The 21,690-nt window shown below is 38.3% G+C and overlaps 1 protein-coding gene across 3 annotated transcripts in view; it reads right to left on the bottom strand.

Annotated features, from left to right (window-relative positions):
- The window catches only part of SLC39A12 (solute carrier family 39 member 12), an 89,431-nt gene that overhangs the window by 51,182 nt on the left and 16,559 nt on the right, over nucleotides 1–21,690 (bottom strand). For all 3 annotated transcript variants that reach the window (XM_043884876.1, XM_043884874.1, XM_043884875.1), the window contains exons 4-7: nucleotides 20,013–20,220; nucleotides 13,414–13,586; nucleotides 8,119–8,290; nucleotides 297–469 (exon numbers count right to left, since the gene is read on the bottom strand). In XM_043884876.1, the coding sequence (XP_043740811.1) occupies nucleotides 297–469; nucleotides 8,119–8,290; nucleotides 13,414–13,586; nucleotides 20,013–20,220 (726 nt within the window). The remainder of the gene's footprint in view (nucleotides 1–296; nucleotides 470–8,118; nucleotides 8,291–13,413; nucleotides 13,587–20,012; nucleotides 20,221–21,690) is intronic.

Below are 21,690 nucleotides of genomic sequence, written 5' to 3'. Positions count from 1 at the left end.
TCTGGTACCAAAGCTCTTTGGAGCCCTGGAAATGACACCCAATGGTTTCAATAGGAATTTGTATCTGATCACTTATTTTTTAATTTCAAAAATAAGAATAACCTGGTGAATCGAATGACTGATCATCTCTTTTCTCCTACAAGGGCTTTGGGGAAATAACAGTGATTTCCAAGGAAAACACTGGCCACTGGATCTATGCATCCAGGTCACTGTGAAATTCTTCATAAACACCTTCAATGGCTAAACATAAATTGAAACTAGAAACACTCCAGATGAAACGGAAAATAGCAGCTTACCTGAGGGATGAGGTGGAGCAGAGCATCCCCAGAAAGTGTCCCAACAGCCAGGCCCACAAACAGCTGTAAAATGAGCCTGTAGTTCTCCTCGCAGCTGTGGAAAAGGATCAGTGTCGTCCCAAGCATGGAGCCCAGCGTAAGCAGCGTCACCGCCACAGTGCTGTAGCCATATTCTGAGTCAAAAAGAGATCAAAACCAGTCAGAGGCCCCTGGGAGTGCTTCTGCCGGTGAACATGGTAAAAGAATCCATCCTATACTACAATAGCTAGGGATATAAAATTGTTTTGTGAGTGCCATATTGGATTTAAAGTTTCAATTTGTAAGGAAACTTACTAATTTACTCCATTGTTTTGAAGTTACCCCTTGTTAAAAAAATAATCACTGTAGCAAGGAGCTAGCTTACCTCCTACCCTCAAAGAAAACAATTTCTCTTGCTTTAAACTACAAGCTTGGGACTTCCCTGGTGGTCCAATGGTTGAGAATCCGCCGTTCAGTGCAGGGGACACGGGTTCGATTGCTGGTCAGGGAACTAAGGTTCCACAAGCCACAGGGCAACTAGACAAGACAGCAAACTGTGACTGCTGAGCGCCGTGCACCCTAGAGCCCATGAACTGCAACTAGAGAAAATTCTACACGCCACAATGAAGACCCAGTGCAGACAAAAAAATTAAAACTAAAAAACAAACTATAACCTTCACCGACAGGCAGTGGTAATATTTGTCATCTAACCACATTCAAACCTTTCGAAGGCAAGAAGCAATGGGACAGAAAGAGCGTACGGTCTGGGCCGCTGTAGATCTGTATTTGCGGACAAAATGAGTACTTCCTTCCAAAAGGTCTCAAAATTATTTGTAATATCAAAAGTTTTTACTATTCTCTGTGACTAAAATGAGTGACTGTATTGGTAAAAACTAATCAATGAATGAATAAAGGGTGATAATATAAATTTGGACAGCCTAACTTTTCAATTATTACAATAATTTTTCTGACCCCTAAAATATATTCCATATTTCTAAGATTCTACATTTTCAAAAATATTCAGAAAGTACAGTTTTTCACAATTATTCCAACAGAAACAAACATGTGGAAGGAGAGAAGAAATAAAAGAGTAGAGGAAGAAAGGAAAGAGAAAGATTAAAACAGAAAAAAATAGCTTTCAGAGTCAAGTGTACATTATTTGGGTATAAACCATATTCAAACACCATTTTCCACTGGTTATAGATATTCACGGAAAATACTCTGTTTCAACTTATTTAGAAATTACTAACTTGTTTGTAAACAATGAAGATAGGTCATTACCACATCAAACTATCATTTCCTTTTATAACTACAAATAAGTGACAAATTAAATTGAACAATTCAGTTATCATACTACTTAAAGCCCACTGAAGATTTTAAGAAACTACCCTCTTCAAGTTTGTTATAATTGAAGACGTTCCATCTTCATCATTCTTGTACTTTTCTGGAACGTTGACTCTCGACAGCAGATCATGTTAATAACACTAGCTAGTAAGATGATAATAGACGTGTGATGTGAAGAGGACTTTTATTAAATTATACGCTCTGCCATTAAACAGAGATTGAACGTTAAAACGAAGTTGGTAGCATACTCAGAGCAGGCTAAAACTTTCACACTTTGATTTTTTTTCCCACTGTCACCACAACTCCCTGGCAGCTAAGCAATCTCTACAAATTGGTTGCTGTTCAGTGGATATACAGTTTCAGTTTTGCAAAATGAAACAGTTCTAGAGACCTGTTGCAGAGCCATGTGAAAATACTTAACACTACTAAGCTATACACTTAAAAGGATTGAGATGGTAAATGTTATGTACATTTTTACCACATTAAAAGAATAACAAGGGAGAATTCCCTGGTGGTCCAGTGGTGGAGACTCCTTGCTGTCAATGCATGGAACATGGGTTTGATGCCTGATAGGGGAACTAGGCTCCCATATGTGATGCAGTCAAAAATTAAAATAGTTCAAAATGATCATACAGCTACCTAAAGGTTTTATTTTGCTCTAATTTAATATCTATTTTATTTAAAAAAAAATCCCTAGAGATAGTTCATCCAGTTTCACATCCTACTTTTCCACAAATAGACTCTAAGTGGGAACATGATTCTTCTCAACTAACCTGTAAATTAAAGACATTTGAAGTTTAATCTGAGCACCCAGCAGTCTAATCAAGTTCAAAGTTACCACACTTTTCTGGTAGGTACAAAATATCACCAAATGTCAAGAACTCACAAGGACAAATTAGGGGTTGATGTTTCCTAGGCAAAAGGCAAAGTTTCAGGTTCTTCAGTTCTTTTCCCTTTGTCCTGAGGGTGGCTTTGCTGTTGTTCAGTCACTAAGCCGAATCTGACTCTTCACAACCCCATGGACTGCAGCACACACGGCTCCTCTGTCCTCCACTATGTCCTGGAGTTTGCTCAGATTCATGTCCATTGGGTTGGCGATGCCATCCAACCATCTCATCCTCTGTCATCCCTTTCTCCTCCCGCCTTCAATCTTTCCCAGCATCCAGGTCTTTTCTAATGAGTCGGCTCTTTGTATCAGGTGGGCAAGTACTAGAGATTCAGCTTCGGCATCAGCCCTTCCAATGAATATTTGGGGTTGATTTCCCTTAGGATTGACTGGTTTGATCTCCTTGTAGTCCAAGGGACTCTCAAGAGTCTTCTCCAACACCACAATTCAAAAGCATCAATTCTTTAGTGCTCAGCCTTCTTTATGGTCCAACTGTCACATCTGTAGATGACTACTGAGCTACAGTGTGGTTTTGGAAGACAAAGGATGTTTTATTCCTTGAGAGCTTGTAAAACTTTCTAGGTCTTCTATGAGTCAGATTTCACCTGCTCTCCTGTGGTAAGAACCATCTGAAAATCATAAAACCTCTGACTTTTGTTGCCACCAGACTCTGCAGACTTACTCTAGTTCCCTATATAGTGTCATGGTGTCTTGATTGGACTCAGATTCCTTATAAATGTTACTCGTCCTTAAAACAGAACTGGACGTACTACCAATTATAATAAAATTTTAGTCAATTCCAAGCAGCTTCTTTGAATAGATCTGAAATTATTTCTACTCAGCTATAACATTCTTTCCTGGAAATTCAGTTGAAGACAGCTCTTAGAAGTTGAGTTTCAGCATACTGAACACTGTGTTCTTAATAACATCTTCCTGTGTCTTCCACTCTTTAACATCTTACATTCCTGCACTTTCAAAAGGCCAACATCACAAGTCTTTCTCTTTAGTTATTTGATGCAACATTTTAAATTGAGGAAAGTGATTTTTTTTTTTTTAGGTTCTTCGGTGTGTATGATTTGTATAAATTTTTCTCAGGAAGACTGTTTCCTAGAAGGATATAGAAGTCAATTTAAATGGGAATAAACTTTTTCTTGGATCTTCAGTCAAAAACCCTGTTTCTGAATGGCCTGTATGACCAGACACAGTGTCAGGGAATAGAAACAAATATGGGAGCTCCTAGGTGCCATGATCCAGTCCTTTTCATCCATTTTTGAGCCATCACTGGCCAGAAGTGTTGAATTATTTAGCTGCTCATTTTTAATGAAGTTTTTTTTTCCTCTCAGTGAATGTGAAGTCTTAAATATATAGGCCTGGCATGATGAGTCACTTGATGTAGAATCTATTATGAGTTAGAAATAAGGGCTGAACAATTCGGCTATGACGGGCATTGCAGACTATCTCAAAGAAAAAGAAAAGCAGTTCTGAAAAAAAAAATGTAACATCCTCAGATCAAAGGTAATATTTTAAATATGGTTAACTGTCATATTTTTACTATTCATCATACCTGTTCTTAGGCCACCATTTTTTGGTCATTTTTCTGGTTTTGTTTTCCCAAACTCTCTCAACACAATTAAGTGAATGATTTCTCCACTGACTAAAGTCCCTTCTGGGATGAAGTTGTTTATGGATTCTCTATTTTGTCCAATTTTTAATCTAACAGTCCACATGCCATGTGTCCCGTTCTGCACAACATTTTATAACTACTTATGACTATAGTTTATTAAAAATAATAGGGTATTTTGGTAAGTGGTAAGAAAAACATTTTCTCACTCTGAGATCATTTTGATGGTCCTCATATTTATGTCTTCAAAAGATCTTTATGAAGAACTCAGGTAAATAAAACGGCATTTTTACTGCAAGAAAATAAATAAACTTCAGGTGTTTTAAATTTATAGAACACACTTTTGTACATATTATCCCATTGAAATTTCACTGGTGTCCTGGAAGTCTTACAGTAAAGTTCATGTACTGTGATGATGCTATGGGTCACAGGTGAGTGTGAATTCTTTTTCTTTTCTCTTTTGGCTATACCATGCCACATGTGAGCTCTTAGTTTCCTGACTGGGGATTGAACTGACACCCTCTGCATTAGAAACATAGAGTCTTAACATCTGGACTGTCAGGGAAGTCCCAAGTGTGAATAGTGGTCCCTGCACTTCCTGGGGCTGCCACATTCAGGAGGCTCGTACCTCCCTGGCCTGGTCACTGCCAGCCCAGAGCAGCTTCTTTGGTTTACCCCAACATGCCTTCATTATTTCATGTGTGCCATGATGTGTGAAAGGATAGCAAGCCTTGTGGAATCACTGCTTTGCACGGTGCAGGGAAAGAGACAGGCTTGAGAAATATAGATTGTAGAAGATCGCAGAGCTGGCTGGGGACAGACAGCATGATTCAATTCTGCATTTCTGATCCCAACACTGATGTTCTTTCTCTTACACTATGCTATTTCTCAACTATCAACTTTTTTTTTTTTCAGAGATGTTCATAGTAAGTTTTTTCAAATAGCCAAAAACTGAAAATAATCCACTTTTTCAGAGGTGAATGGTTAAGCAAAATATGGTATATTCATACCAAAGAAGCAGTTCAGTTCATTTTCTCAGTCGTGTCCAACTGTTTGCGACCCCATGGACTGCAGCATGCCAGGTTTCCTTGTCTATCACCAACTCCTAGAGTTTGCTCAAACTCATGTCCATTGAGTCGGTGATGCCATCCAAACATCTCATCCTCTGTCGTCCCCTTTTCCTCCTACCTTCAATCTTTCCCAGCATCAGGGTCTTTTCCAATGAGTTAGTTCTTTGCATCAGGTGACCAAAGTAGCGGAGATTCAGCTTCAGCATCAGTCCTTCCAATGAACATTCAGGACTGATTTCCTTTAGGATTGACTGGTTGGATCTCCTTGCTGTCCAAGGAACTCTCAAGAGTCTTCTCCAACACCACAGTTCAAAAGCATCAATTCTTCACTGTTAAGCCTTCTTTATGGTTCAATTGTCACATCCATACATGACTACTGAAAAAACCATAGCTTTGACTAAATGGTCCTTTGTTAGCAAAGTAATGTCTCTGCTTTTTAATATGCTATCTAGGTTGGTCATAGCTTTTCTTCCAAGGAGCAAGCATCTTTTATTTTCATGACTGCAATCACCATCTGCAGTGATTTTGGAGCCCCCAAATATAAAGTCTCTCACTGTTTCCATTGTTTCCCCATCTATTTGTCATGAAGTGATGGGACCGGATGCCATGATCTTCGTTTTTTGAATGTTGAGTCTTAAGCCAACTTTTTCACTCTCCTCTTTCATCAAGAGGGTCTTTAGTTCCTCTTCACTTTCTGCCATAAGGGTGGTGCCATCTGTGTATCTGAGGTTATTGATATTTCTCCCAGCAATCATGATTCCAGCTTGTGATTCATCCAGCTAGGCATTTCACATGATGTACTCTGCATATAAGTTAAATAAGCAGGGTGACAATATAGTCTTGATGTACTCCTTTCCCAATTTAGAACCAGCTCGTTGTTCCATGTCTGGTTCTAACTGTTGCGTCTTGACTTGCATACAGATTTCTCAGGAGGCAGGTAATGTGGTCTGGTATTCCCATCTTAGGAATTTTCCACAGTTTGTTGTGATCCACACAGTCAACGGCTTTGGCGTAGTCAATGAAGCAGAAGTTTTTCTAGAATTATCTTGCTTTTTTCTATGATCCAACAGATGTTGGCAATTTGACCTCTCATTCCTCTGCCTTTTATTTTCTAAATTCAGCTTGAACATCTGGAAGTTCTCAGTTCATGTACTGTTGAAGCCTGATTTAGAGAATTTTGAACATTACTTTGCTAGCATGTGAGATGAGTGCAATTGTGCGGTAGTTTGAACATTCTTTGGCATTGCCTTTCTTTGGGGTAGGAATGAAAACTGACCTTTTCCAGTCCTGTGACCACTGCTGAGTTTTCTAAATTTGCTGACATATTGAGTACAGCATTTTCACACCATCATCTTTTAGGATTTGAAATAGCTCAACTGGAATTCCATCACTTCCACTAGCTTTGTTCATAGTGATGCTTCCTAAGGCCCACTTGACTTTGCATTCCAGGATGTCTGGCTCTAGGTGAGTGATCACACCCACCATCGTGGTTACCTGGGTCATTAATACCTATTTGTATAGTTCTTCTGTGTATTCTAGCCACCTTTTCTTAATCTCTTCTGCTTCTGTTAGGTCCATACTGTTTCTATCCTTTATTGTGCCCATCTTTGTCTGAAATATTCCCTTGGTATCTCTAATTGTCTTGAAGAAATCTCTAGTCTTTCCCATTCTATTGTTTTCCTCTATTTCTTTGCATTGATTGCTTAGGAAGGCTTTCTTATCTCTCCTTACTATTCTTTGGAACTCTGCATTCAGATGGGTATATCTTTCCTTTTCTCCTTTGCCTTTCACTTCTCTTCTTTTCTCAGCTATTTGTAAGGCTTCCTCAGATAACCATTTTGCCCTTTTGCATTTCTTCTTATTGGGGATAGTTTTGATCACTGCCTCCTGTACAATGTTACAAACCTCCTTCCATAGTTTTTCAGGCACTCTGTCTATCAGATCTAATCCCTTAAATCTATCTCTTACTTCCACTGTATAATCATAAGGGATTTGATTTAGGTCATACCTGAATGGTCTAGTGGTTTTCCCTACTTTCTTCAATTTAAGTCTGCTTTCGACAATAAGTAGTTCATGATCTGAGCAACAGTCAGCTCCAGGTCTTGTTTTTGCTGACTGTTATAGATTTTCTCCATCTTCAGCTACAAAAAATACAATCAGTCTGATTTCAGTATTGACCATCTGGTGATGTCCATGTATAGTCAACTTTTGTGTTGTTGGAAGAGGGTGTTTACTATGGCCAGTGTGTTCTGTTAGCAAAACTCTTTGTCTTTGCCTTTGCCTTTGCCTTTGCCCTGGTTCTACTCAGTAATAAAAAAAAAACCAATTTATTAATACACAAAACAATCTAGATGGATTATAAGGAAATTTTGATGAGTGGAAAAATACCCTGAATCCCAAAAGGATTTATACTGTATGATTTCATTTCTATAACATTCTTGAAATGATAAAGCTATTCAACTATGGTCTGTGATTCAACTATGGTCTATGACTGAGTCAAAGATAGGGGATAGAATCGATTTATGTAAGTTAGCTACAAAATATAAAATATTCATTGAACTGTAGTATAGCATAGGTGGTTAAAAACAAGGACTATGGGACCAAATTACCTGTGTTTGAATCCCAATTCTATCAATTACTAGCTATGTGTCTTTGGGCAAGTTATTTAACTTCCAGTTACCTGAGTTTCATCATCTCTAAAGTGAAGATAATAATAATTTATAGCTGGTAGCATTGTTGTAAGGACTCAATGAGCTGATCAAAGTAAAATGCTTAAAACAGTGCCTGGTGTATGGTATGTATCCTCCTTCATCATCATAAATCCATTGTGCGGATTGTATGCATTGTGTGCATTGGCTTTCTGAGTGAAGAGCCAGGACTTACTCTCCAGCGTGGTGGGTGCCATCTTTGCTTGTTGGTTCTGGGGCAGCTGGCAAGAACAGCTGAGCAATTGCTGAATGATTCCTGGACTCATTTGCTTAAAGTCCTCCTTAGAAATGGGTGAACGCTTGTTCTGTAGAAATATGTTCACCAACTGCCTGGCAGAGAAGCAAGTCTGTAGGAGGCAGAACATACATTGTTACCAACCTCAGCACTGGACCAAATTCACCATCAACTACCATCCTGGAGGAATCAGGACTAAACTGGAAGGGTTCAAGTCAACACATTACTATGTGTGTTTCCTTGCAAACTTCTGACCATACATAATTCTCGAGGATTGTTTTTCATCTCTAATTAAAGCAGCTGTATCTCACTTTCATTCTGAGTATTGTGTGGTAGGAGTTTTGCAAACGTTTTTCTTTCCTGAAAGGAGATGCAGATTGTTTTACAATGTGCTAAATGGTGTTCTAACCAGCAGCCTAAGCAAGCCTTAAGACTCTTGTTGGGGGCATGGCTTTGTATTATTAATGAAGTTAAAACTTTATAGGATAAACAGGAGCTCTGGAGGAATAAGATCATTGCCTTTAATATTATCTGATTTAATAAGCCTGTGTCAGCAACATGAATTTTCAAAAGCAATAAAGGTAAAGGTAATATTTTAAAAAGTGGATGCTGTGTCAACTTGCTGGTGTGTAAGCACTAAATGATATGGTGACCTATGTTCTTTGACAGCCCTTCACCACAAAAACAATTGAAATCATTGTTATTGCCTACAGATTTCACTAGTTTTTATCTACTTTTTCATATTGTATAGGGATATTTATGAAAGAAGTAGCTTAACAATAAATGAAACAGATCTCTAACAATTGCCTGAAAACATTTGTCCACTTCAGAAGTGCTAAGGGCTGACACTTTATGCATCAAAAATTACATTGAAAAGTTTTCATATGTGGATGAGAAGGGTGTGTAGTTTCACTAGCACAAATGAATGTCTTCTAGTGAAATAAGACCCCAATGCAAGAGCAGTGTGATCTGAGGTCACAGTAAGGTATCTTTAAAAAAATCAGTGATGTCCAAGGATTGGTTTGCCATGCTATAGAAAGTAGGGATTTTAAACAAAGACACATGGCTAATGAGAAAATGATGATGTTTGCTGGTTTTTCCCACATAAAAATCCTCTGGGATGATCCAAAGGGTTAAAAAGCTTTATCTTGATTGGGAGACATTTGGTTGCATGGAACAGAGCCACTTAAACCGCCAGACACCCAGAGGAGGATGTGTTAAGGTTACAGAGGATGTCTGACATGGGAAGGACAGGCACATTGTATGAGGAATTCAGTTGGAAGCTGGAAAATGAAAACCAAAGATTTTTCTCTATTTCTTCAGGGCTCTGTATTTTCTCCTTTCTGTTTCCCCCTGCAGATATCTATTTCCCTTCACAGTCTGGCCTTTTCTCTTTAATAAACACATGGCCTTCTCTCTTTAATAAACACATGGCCTTCTCTCTTTAGTAAACACATGGCTTTCTCTCTTTAGTAAACACATGGCCAGGTACCTCCCTGGCAGTCCAGTGGTTAAGATTTCACCTCCCAATGCAGGGGGTGTAGGTTCGATCCCTGCTCGGGGAGATCAGCTCCTATATGCCCCACAGGCAAAAACAAAAAACAGAAGCAATATTGTAACAAATTCAATAAAGACTTTAAAAGTGATCCACATCCAAAAAATCTTAAAAAAAAAGTAAAAGGCCATATAAGCCCCAACCCATTCCATTTACCTGATGTGAAGAGCCGACTCACTAGAAAAGATTCTGATGCTGGGAAAGAGGGAAAGCAAAAGGAGAAGAGGGAGGCAGAGGATGAAATGGCTGGATAGCATCACTGATTCAATGGACATGAATTTCAATGAAATTGAAATGGACATGAAATTCAATGGACACAAATTCATGAATGGACATGAACTTGGGCAAACTCTGGGAGATGGTGAGGGACAGGGAGGTCTGGGGTGCTGCAGTCCATGAGGTCGCAAAGAGTCAGACATGACTTAGTGACTGAACAGCAACGTTATTCATCGTAATAGTATGCTTGTAACTGCAAAATACTGTAAATAACTCATATGTTCATAAATAGAAGAAAGAATAAAGTATGCACACACAATATACTAATATGGAGTTATAAATAATAAAGATTGCTGTGAACTGAAAAAAAAAAATTGGATTGAGTCTGCAAGTCCTGACAGATCTGATTGTCTCAGCAAGGCCATGGATGGGTTTTCTTGTTCCAATGTTATTTGATTCCATCAGTTTTGCCCCCAAGACAGGAAAGGACATCATACTGTTCAAATATGGCTGCTGGACTCAGCCCAGTGGGTGGGGAAGGCATTTCTCAGAAAGACTGGGCAAGAACTCCAAAATGTTTCTATTACAAGAAGCAACAACAGAAAGCTAAACTTGTAATTTTTTTCCCCTTTATCAAAATAATTTACACCAAAGACAATAGTCTCTTTTGCACTATTTATTAATCATGGAACAGAACCACATTATCATTAAAAATACTAGCAATGATGAAGGGAAACTAACCATAAACATCTTATGATGAATCCTTCATAATAAATATTCTTACTGAAAGATGCCTGACTGGGAAATAAAAGAGCGGAGAAATAGACATGAAGAGAATGTCATGCATCTCTCCCCAGTTCATTGTCAAGGAATTGAATAGTTTCCAGTTTTAGAACACCTTCTTGTAGAGTAAGGTTATTCTATTATAAGCTTCTATGCCCTTGATATTTACTTGATATTCCTATACTATTTAGGTTACTATTGCATTACATTTCTTCTGAAATCACTAATACAAATGTCCTTAAAGGTGATTCATTATATCCTTTAAATTTTGGCAAACTATTTTTAATAAAGAAGAAAATAGAATTAAAATTAGATGATTCAGTCAATAACCTTTAAAATAGCTTTATTCTTTAAACTAAAACTTCAATATAATTGTACACTTGTGTTGATGTCATGAGATCTTTGTGGAAACTTTAAAAACACATTCTAAAGTGTCGCTTCCTGCATTTTAGTTTTGAGAATCACTTGGAGGGCTGGTTAAAAGATAGGGTTCTGGGCTCCACAATCAGAGTGTATAATTCAGTAGATTCTGGGGTGGGACCCGAGAATTCCCATTTCCAACAATGTCCCAGGTGCTGCTGATACTGCTGGCCCAGGGACAACACCTCAAGACTGACTGGTCCAAATAATACAGGCAGGATCTTCAGATCTAGTCTCTTACTTTAGGGTCCCCTCCAGAGTCACAAAGAAAGTGAATGTTGAAACAGATAATTGAGAAAGAAGAGGTTTTGTTTATCTTGCGTAGTCATCACAGAAGATGACAGTTACTGTTCTTAGAAAATGCATGGCTTAAGCAAGTAATCCCTAAATTTTAAGAAATAACCTTCATTCTTTATGCAAATAGGGTCTCCATCAGACAAATGAGTTCCCTTCCTAAGAAGAGCTGGCCCTGAAGGAATATTTAAGGAGAACTTACAAACAAGGATTAATACAGGCATCAACTTATTTCCTTCAGTGAATACACTGTGAGTTTAAAATAATCAGCTTTAATTGATGCCCTTACTATGTAGCCTAATTAATAGAAATTTACTTTTTAAAATATATCATAGCAAAAATAGGCAATACTACCCAATCATGTATTCATAACTTACAGGAACAACAGTTACTATTGTTAGAAATGTTTACAGAATTTTTCTCTTTCAATATACAGATTTGTGCCTAATAGGAATAATAACTTATCCAAGATACAAACAAAAAGTAGTTTTATTTCTTTAAATCAATATTTATTAAACAATAGCATGGTTGTTAAGAGCACAGAATATGCTCTGGGACAACGTATGCATATATCCTCAATTTCTGTGAACTTAATCAACTACTTATTAGTTCCACGACTCAATTTCCTCATTGGTAGGATGGAATCATTTAACCTAGCCTCATACGGCTGTTGTAATAACTAAATGAAGAAATTCAGGGGAAACTCTGCAGTGTCTAACACATAGTATTAATTTACTCGTTAAATATAAGCCATTATCATGGAATATCAATTTTCCAAGATTTTAAATGATAAGAGCAGGGAAGGTTTCTATGTGTACCAGAGTCTGAAAAATGCTGAATTCAATAAGACTAAAGAATTTTATTTACTACAGGACCTCCCCAGGCGTGTTAATATGCTACAGTGCAATACGTATCTCTATTTCCCAAACAGATTTGATGATAAGAATTTAAGAATTTTTAAGAATTATCACAGGACTTCCCTGGTAGTCTAGTAGTTAAGACTCTGCCCTTCCAATGGACAGGGTGTGAGTTCAATCCCTCACTGGGGAACTAAGATCCCACATGCCATGAGGCAAGGCCAAAAAGAAAGAAGTGTTATCTAGATTTCCCTGGTGGCCTAGTGGTTAAGAATCTGTCTGCGGATGCATGGGACACAGGTTTGATCCTTGGTCTGGGAACTAAGATCCCACATGCCGCAGTGCAACTAGGCCTGTGGGCCACAACCACTGAATCTGCAGGCCCTAGAGCCGGTGCTCCCCAACAAGAGAAGCCACTGCAAGAAGAAGCCCGTGCGCCACGACAACAGAGTAACCCCTCCTCACTGCAACTAGAGAAAGCCCTAGTGCAGCAAAAAAGACCTAGCGCAGCCAAATAGCAAACAAACAAGACAAAAACAAGTATTATCTAGTAGACTAATGAATGTACTTTGGAACACAACTTCAGGAAGTAAGAATAAGAATATATTTATAGGCCCATATACCACCTTTTCTCAAAAACCTTCTCAGTGCCACCTACTATACAAATATTTCTCTGTTGCTCACAATGCAAAGTAATCTCATCATAATCGAATCTAAATTTGAAGCATTCATTCATGATTGTTTTTGTATGTCTATATCCACCCACTATCCTGGTAGCTCCATAGGAACTGTGCCTGTTTTTGTTCAATTCTTTACCCCTAGTGCACACAACGGTGACTGATAAATGGTCGCATGTTTACTGAATTATTCATGAATTCAGGATGAAGGAAAGAGTAATATATACCATTCTCCTAAATATTTTGGCCTCAAGTTTTAAATCTGCAGAGATATACTTGTTAAAGGAAAAATCCCTGACTACACTGTGGAAAATAGAATATTTTTACATTTAAGGAAATCTACATTACCCTTGAAGTTTTCTACAACACTTAGAGAATGTTCACAGTTGCTTCCTTTGACAGTACAATGACACAAGAGGAATAATGACAATACCTGATCCCAGGAAATTGGACCATCTTCTGATTCTGGGTCCATGGATACAGATAGATTAGGGTAGTCTCCATCATGAATTGTTAGGCTGTTTTGTTTCCTTCTAAGCTGATGGATTTTATCTTTTCTGATACAGGTACTTTTAGTCCAGAGAGTGTTGAGGAGCTTGTCTAGTTCTAGAAATTTCATACAAAATTTGGTGTCAGAATAGACAAGCCAGTTTAAGAATAATCACAATTTCACATGGCCACAGCATAGATATGTTACTAAGTAAATTTCTAAGTTCTAATGAAAAGCCAAGAAATTATTCTGAATAAGAATGAAGAACATTTATACTTCACATGGATATTGATTCCCTCACAACATCTTGCCTAAGCTTTAGAGCTGAACCATGATGAAATGGGCCATTCCATCAATGGCATGCCTTCTGGTAAGTCAGCTAATGCTTTTTCTAGGTGTCCCCTATAAAAATGAAAACAAAGGATGAAACCGAATTAATCCTTAGAAACTCTATTCCCTTTAAGCACCATACATCCTTAGTACATTAACTATGATTTTAAAGTAAAGTCAATCTAATGATATCCTCTTAAATGTTTAATGTGGAAAGAGATAGGTATTTTTTTATTTTTATTTTTCCATTCATTTTTATTAGTTGGAGGCTAATAAAAATTAGTTATTTTTATTAGTTATTAGTTGGAGGCTAATTACTTTACAATATTGTAGTGGTTTTTGCCATACATTGACATGAATCAGTCATGGATTTACATGTGTTCCCCATCCCGATCCCCTCTCCCGCCTCCCTCTCCATCCCATCCCTCTGGGTCTTCCCAGTGCACCAGGCCTGAGCACTTGTCTCATGCATCCAACCTGAGCTGGTGATCTGTTTCACCCTTGATAGTATACTTGTTTCAATGCTGTTCTCTCAGAACATCCCACCCTCGCCTTCTCCCACAGAGTTCAAAGTCTGTTCTGTACATCTGTGTCTCTTTTTCTGTTTTGCATATAGGGTTATCATTACTGTCTTTTTAAATTCCATATATATGTGTTAGTATACTGTATTGGTCTTTATATTTCTGGCTTACTTCAGTCTGTATAATGGGCTCCAGTTTCATCCATCTCATTAGAACTGATGCAAACAAATTCTTTTTAATGGCTGAGTAATATTCCATGGTGTATATGTACCACAGCTTCCTTATCCATTCATCTGCTGATGGGCATCTAGGTTGCTTCCATGTCCTGGCTATTATAAACAGTGCTGCGATGAACATTGGGGTACATGTGTCTCTTTCGGATCTGGTTTCCTCAGTGTGTATGCCCAGGAGTGGGATTGCTGGGTCATATGGCAGTTCTATTTCCAGTTTTTTAAGGAAAGAGATAGGTATTTAAAAGGAGCTGAGATTGCAGGGGCAAAATAGACCTCGTTTTCTAAGGCAGCTGTGGTATGGTTGTCAGTTTATAGATTGTAGCTTAGTTTCCCTTGCTACAATGTAGGCTTTTAAAAATTGACTGACACAGAGAATAGCTGAATAAATATAATGGTGAATTGCTTCAGATTTATTCATCTTCTTACTTATAAAAATATATTTCTGGTATTTTCTAAATGTTACCATCAGTATTAGGAAAATTACAAGCTAGAGTTGCTACAAATTTTATTTTAAATTGCCAGTTTGAAAAAAAAAATTATGAGACCCACAAAGTAATGGGAAAGTGGGACCCAGAGTCAGGGAAAAAAACAGTCAATAAATATGCCCCTGAGATTTCCCAGATGTTGGATTTAGCAGACAAAGACTTCAAAGCAGCGATCATCAGTATGTTCAAGGAACTAAAGAAAATAATATTTGAGAAATTAAAGGAATGTATAAGAACAGTAAACTAACCAATAGCAACTTTTAATCAGGAGATCAAAATTATATAAAGTCTAAATAGAAATTCTGGACTAGAAGAATAGAATAAGTGAAATGAAAAATTCACAGCAGCATATTGGGATGGCAGAAGAAACAATTACTGAATTGAAGATAAATTTATAGAAATAATCTACTCTGAAGAACAGAAAGAGAAAAAAGAACAAGTCTCAGAGACCTATGGGAAACAGCAAATACACTGACCTATATGCAATGGCAGTCACTTGGAGAGGAGAGAGAGAAAGAAGTAGAAGAAAATATTGAAGAAAATAACAGGTAAAAACATTCTCAATTTGATGTAAAACCTTGATATACATGTTCAATAAGTTCATCAGACATCAAATAGGATAAATATGAAAAACAAGTCAAATACAAAAATATATCTTGAAAGTAGTAATGGAAAACTGACTCATCACATACAAAGGAGCATCAATACAATTAACAGTTAACTTATCATCTTAGCAATGGAGGCCAGAAAGTAGTGGAATAAGATATTCAAAATACTGAGAGAAATAACTGTCAATTAAGAATTTAATGCCCAGCAAAACAACTCTTCAAAAACAAAGGTGAAATAAAATTATTCCCAGATAAACAATGAATGGTGAATTTATTGACAGCAGACCTGTCTTACAAGAAAGACTAAGTGAAGTTATTTAGACTAAAAAGAAATGACCAGAATGGTAAAGAGTCCACAGGAAGAAATGAAGAATACTAGAAATGTAAATATATGGATTCATATAAAAGACTATAATATATACTTTTTATCATATGTTCTCTAAACTCAATGAGGAAACACTACAAGGTTTTCTTTCAAGGTCAAAAACATGATAAAGGTTCATTCTCAAAATATCCACCATTTTTATATTGGGGTTATTAACTAGTATAATCAGGTAACAAAGAAAATAGAGACACAAGAATTTAAAAAGAAGAGGCAATCTATATCTATTTGGTGATGGTATAATTATATATCTGAAAACTCTAAATAATTAGGGCAAAAATAAAATGAAAGATTTAATCATGGAGTGAGTTACAAAATTAATCTAAAAAAGTCACTAACTTTCATATGGATAAAAAAAACCAGTTAGAAGTTGTAATGAAAGAGAGGATCCCAGTTGAGAGATACAAAAAGAAAGTTAAATGCCTAGGTATAAATGTACCAGGAAATGTCTAAAACCTGTGTGAGGGAAATGATAAAACACTCCACAAAATAGACATGTGAACATGAACAAATAGGAAGACATACTGTAGGATTTAAAAATGTAACATCTTGTAAATATCATTTCTAAGTTATTTTGTAAATTTTTCACAATTAGAATGGTCTTATCACAAGGTTTTTATTCCCCAGAATTTAAGTTAGGTGATATCTGTCTATAAGAATGAACAAGCCCGGAAAACCCTGAAAAGAAGAGCAATGAAGAAGGCTAGATCTGCCAGAAATTAAAATATACTATAAAGCTGATACACATAAAACAGTACAGTCCTGGCACATTTCTCCAACAAAAAAAAATTGCCACAAAATATAGTAGAGGGGAAGGGCATGACACCTTGAAAAAAGCTCCAATGACATATTAACAATTCACATTTTATAGACCTTATTTAGATCCTCATTCAATTAAAAATGAAAATATTTTTTTAGAGCTGAAAAATATGAACATTATAGAATCATTCACTTTTTCAGTTGTGATACTGCTAATAGATGTTTTTTTTTAAAAAAAAAAAAGCCTTCTCTTCTAGAGATTCATACAGAAATACCAACAGGTTGATGATTTGCTTCAAAATAATCAAGTAATGAGCACTGAAGAATTGATGCTTTTGAACTGTGGTATTGGAGAAGACTCTTGAGAGTCCCTTGGACTGCAAGGAGATCAAATCAGTGAATTCTAAAGGAAATCAATCCTGAATATTCATTTGAAGGACTGATGCTAAAGTTGAACCTCCAGTACTTTGGCCACCTGATGCAGAGAGCCAACTCATTAGAAAAGACCTGATGCTAAGAAGGATTGAAGGCAGGAGAAGAGGATGACAGAGGACAAGATGGCTGGAGGGCATCACCAACTCAATGGACATGAGTTGGAGCAAGATCCAGGAGACGGTGAAGGACAGTGAAGCCTGGCATGCCAGAGTCTGTGGGGTCGCAAAGAGTCGGATGAGCAACTGAACAACAATCAAGTAACGGGAGAGAATGGAGGCACATATAAAATAAGATTATCCAGATTGCTGTTGCTTGTTGAGGCAGGGACTGTGAACATGGGAGTTCATTGTTTTATTGTTTCTACTTTTATTTATATTTGACAATCTCTATAATAAAAACATTAAAAAAAAACCATGTAAAAATAGCATACTTTTGTTCCTCCTACTCCAAAATGCAATCAGTGTCAATAGGGCCCTAGCTCAGAGGCAGCTGTTAGAAAAATGCCTCAGGGCCTCTGGAATAAGCATCTAATTATACTGAGATGGGAGGGAATTCTGAGTTCTCAAATGCAAACAGGACTGCTTTGTGCCCAAATGAGTGATACTGAACATCTCTCACAAACATTGTGTGGGTTTTTTATCCCAGGTCCATGATGGTTTCATATGCAGACAGCTCGCCTTGATCTTACAGTACTGCTTGCCTCTAACCATCTTCTGTACTCCAGTGATTGAGCCTTCAAGTGGCACAAAGTTTTATTTGAAAAGTGGAGTAATTGCATTCCTTTGGTTGACATGGAAACTGTCCTGCTAAAACTCAATCACCCAAAATCTGAATTTCGTAATTCCTGTTTCCTATATCAAAATCATTCTCAGCACAGCATGCTTTCCCCTGGTCTCTGTCCTAGTGATGACAGGTAGGTAACACAATTGACTGATACTTCAGCTTTCATCTTAATAAAGATTCTCTTCCTTTCTTTCTTTTTTAATTAGTCTATTTTTAATTGAAGGATAATTGCTTTACAATATTGTATTGGTTTCTGCCATACATCATCATGAATCAACCATATGTATACATATGTCCCCACCCTCTTGAGCCTCTCTCCCACCTCCCATCCCATCCCACCTCTCCAGGTTGTCACAGAGCACTGGTTTGAGCTCCCTGGGTCATATAGCAAATTCCCACTGGCTGCCTATTTTACATATGGTAATATATATGTTTCCATGCTACTTTCTCCATTTGTCCATCCTCTCTGTCCCCCTCTGTGTTCACAAGTCAAAGCAAGAGTCCTCAACCTTCAGGATCTAATGCCTGAGGTGGAGCTGAGGTAATAATAATAGAAATAAAGTGTAGAACAGATGTAATGCCCTTGAATTATCCTTACACCATCCCCCTCCCCTGGTTCGTGGAAAAACTCTCTTCCACGAAACAGTGCCTGGTGCCAGAAAGGTTGGGGACTGTTGGCTTAAAGCACATAAAATGAATTACAGAAAAACACATCTGTCATTCAACTGGTTATACAAACAAGTCAGGGAAAGTTCTGCGCAAATTTGGATGACTCCTAGCTCTTGATCCCTTTCAGAGTTGGAAGATTTATCTAGATCATGAGTGTGCTGCTGGCGTCTTGGAAAATTTGTATTTCTCTTCTGTGTTGTGACTTCCCAAGAGGAAATATGTTGGCAAAAGCACCAGCTATGAAGTGACACATCAAGTCCCCTTGGTGTGTGCAGAAAGCAGGGCGTTCTAATGCAGATGAAAAAATTAAGTCATTTCACTCTTAATGTCTTGTTGAGTACAAAGAAATGTGTGAACACACATTCTGATTTCATTCCATGATGTCCTATTTTATCTCAGATCCCTAAAACGCTGGCAGTCACAAATGCAGCCAGGCCGTCTGTTTAACACGACACGACTTACTTTTATGGTTCCAAGCAAACTGCTACCAAGCCTCTTGTACCATGTGGAATACCCTTTTATCCTTCTACACAAGCAGTCCCCAACCTTTTTAGCACTACAGAACAGTTTTGTGGAAGACAATTTTTCCAGGGACCAGGTGGTGGGGAGTGGAGGGGGAGAGAGGTGGGAGGGAGGAGGTGGTTTCAGAATGATTCAAACACATTATTTTTATTGTGCATTTTATTTCTATTATTTTATTACATCAGGTCCACCTGAAATCATCAGGCTTAGATCCTGGAGGCTGGGGACCTCTGTTCTACAGATACTTTGTCACCTGTTGCCCAGCACTTTATACCAAAAGAGATAGTAGTACTAGGGTGCCCTCATTTGCAGAGTCACATCCAACTGTTAGCAACCCCACAGACTGTAGGCCGCCAGGCTCCTCTGCCCATGGGATTTCCCAGGTAAGAATATTGGAGTGGGTTGCCATTTCCTCCTCCAGGGGGTCTTCCCGACCCAGGAATTGAACCTGCATCTCCTGCATTGGCAGGTGGATTCTTTACCACTGAGCCCCCTGGGACGTCCCAATTAGTACTAGCAACAGATCATAAAAATCTCTCCCTTCAACCCTCTACCCACAATTTCATCATCCCTGTTCAAAGGTGCTGAGTTTTTGTTTTTGTTTTTTTTTTTTTTGCCTTTTCACCCCACAGATGTCATAGCATGTTTGCCCTGACAAGGCCCCCTGGGCTGCCTCACAACAAGCTGAGATTAAAAGGGTGTTTAAAACATACCTGAACAAACTTGGTCACCACAATGCTTCCGCCTTTGTTTTTGCCACATTTTATATTTAGCAGTTGTGACTTGGAAATGAAATTCATGAAAAGCATCCTTACCGGATAGGTGAAGAGTATTCGTACTATTCAAGGCACTGAAAATGTATTCTGTAAAATAGTCTGGGGGAGGCAAGTTTCTTTGTCCCAGACAAACGCCTTGGAGGGACAAAGCAATGATTGTTGCTGCCAACCGGGGAAGGGTGTTTTCATCGGCACCATCACTGCTTAGGATTCCAGATTTTTTCTGCAGCACTTTGGTTTCCATACACTGAAATCAGACACAAAGTAAAAAGGAAATGTTAACTTCTGAAGCTATTTTGATTAGAAAATCTATAGGGACTTCCCTGGTGGTTCAGTTGTTGAAAATCTGCCTGCCAATGCAAAAGACACAGGTTCAATCCCTGGTCTGGGAAGATTCCACCTGCCATGGGGCAACTAAACTTGGGCACCACAGCTGCTGAGCCATCAGGCCCCAGAGTCTGTGCCCCACAACATGAGAAGTCACTGCAATGAGAAACCCATACATGCACTGCATCGAAGACCCAGTACAGCCAAAAATAATTAAAAGAAGAAGAAGAAGAAGAACATCTGGTGGCTCAGACGGTAAAGAATCCACCCAGTGCGGGAGACCTGGGTTTGATCCCTGGGTTGGGAAGATGCCCTGGAGGAGGGCATGACAACTCACTCCAGTATTCTTGCCTGGAGAATCCTACGGACAGAGAAACTTGATGGGCTACAGTCCATGGGGTTGCAAAGACTGGAACATGACTGAGCAACTGAACACAGCACAGCACAGCCTAGCATCATTTTCTAGTCTCAGATAGAACTCTATTTGGAAAATACTTGTTTCTTTCATCTGCCATGACACGGAATTTTTCAACTCCCATCTCAGTGGTTCTTACCTATCTAATCTTCCTCATTATTCATCTAAAGATGTGTTTTCTCCAATGAGACTCTGGCCCTGACTACTTGTGAAACAGGAGGGACATGACATAAACTGATTAGAATCAAATATGTCCAAGATGGCAGATGAGTCAACTTGCTCTAGAACTTGAGCCTCAGTATATACTCACTGTCTCACTCAGCAAGCTGACTGATACACCCACAGGTGCCACGACAGTTCTAAGGCAGACCATAAAGGTAAAAAAGTGGGCAGTGGCCCAATTCCTGGAAATCTCCACCCCTTCCCCAAAATAGCTGGACTACTCCTTCCATTCATTAGTCTATGAAATTACCCAGCCCTATAAAAACTGACAACCCCACACCCTGGTGCCTACATCCTCAGATGGCCCACACTGTGGAGTATGTTTCTCTCTAAATAAATCCACTTCTTAACTATTACTTTGTCTCTCATTGAATTCTTTCTGTGATGAGACATCAAGAATCTGAGCTTCATTTGTCCTGAGAACAGGTGTGATCTCAATTAAAATACCATAGGTCTAAGTCCAAATCTAAGGTGCACGTTGAACTTTCATTCTTTCAACTGGTGAACTGTTTTTCTCCAGCTTCAAGTACAGCCTGAAGGCTGATAACATTCAAATCTATATTCCTGACCTTGACTTCAAGCTGACTCTGCTGTCTTATATGATCACAGAGCATGCTCCCTTTCACATCTGCCTTCAACTACTTGGTTCAGCTTCCTCCTTACCGACCAAAACTTACTCCAGCCATAGGCTAGTGATGACATGGATTCTCTTTTCAACTCCAAAGAGAGGTTCTCCCCAATGGTAAGATACAA

This window comes from Cervus elaphus, chromosome 23 (assembly GCF_910594005.1).
Source record: "Cervus elaphus chromosome 23, mCerEla1.1, whole genome shotgun sequence".
Classification (NCBI taxonomy): Eukaryota; Metazoa; Chordata; class Mammalia; order Artiodactyla; family Cervidae; genus Cervus; species Cervus elaphus.
Note: the sequence above shows the minus strand (reverse complement) of the source record. Positions and strands in the feature narration are given on the sequence as shown.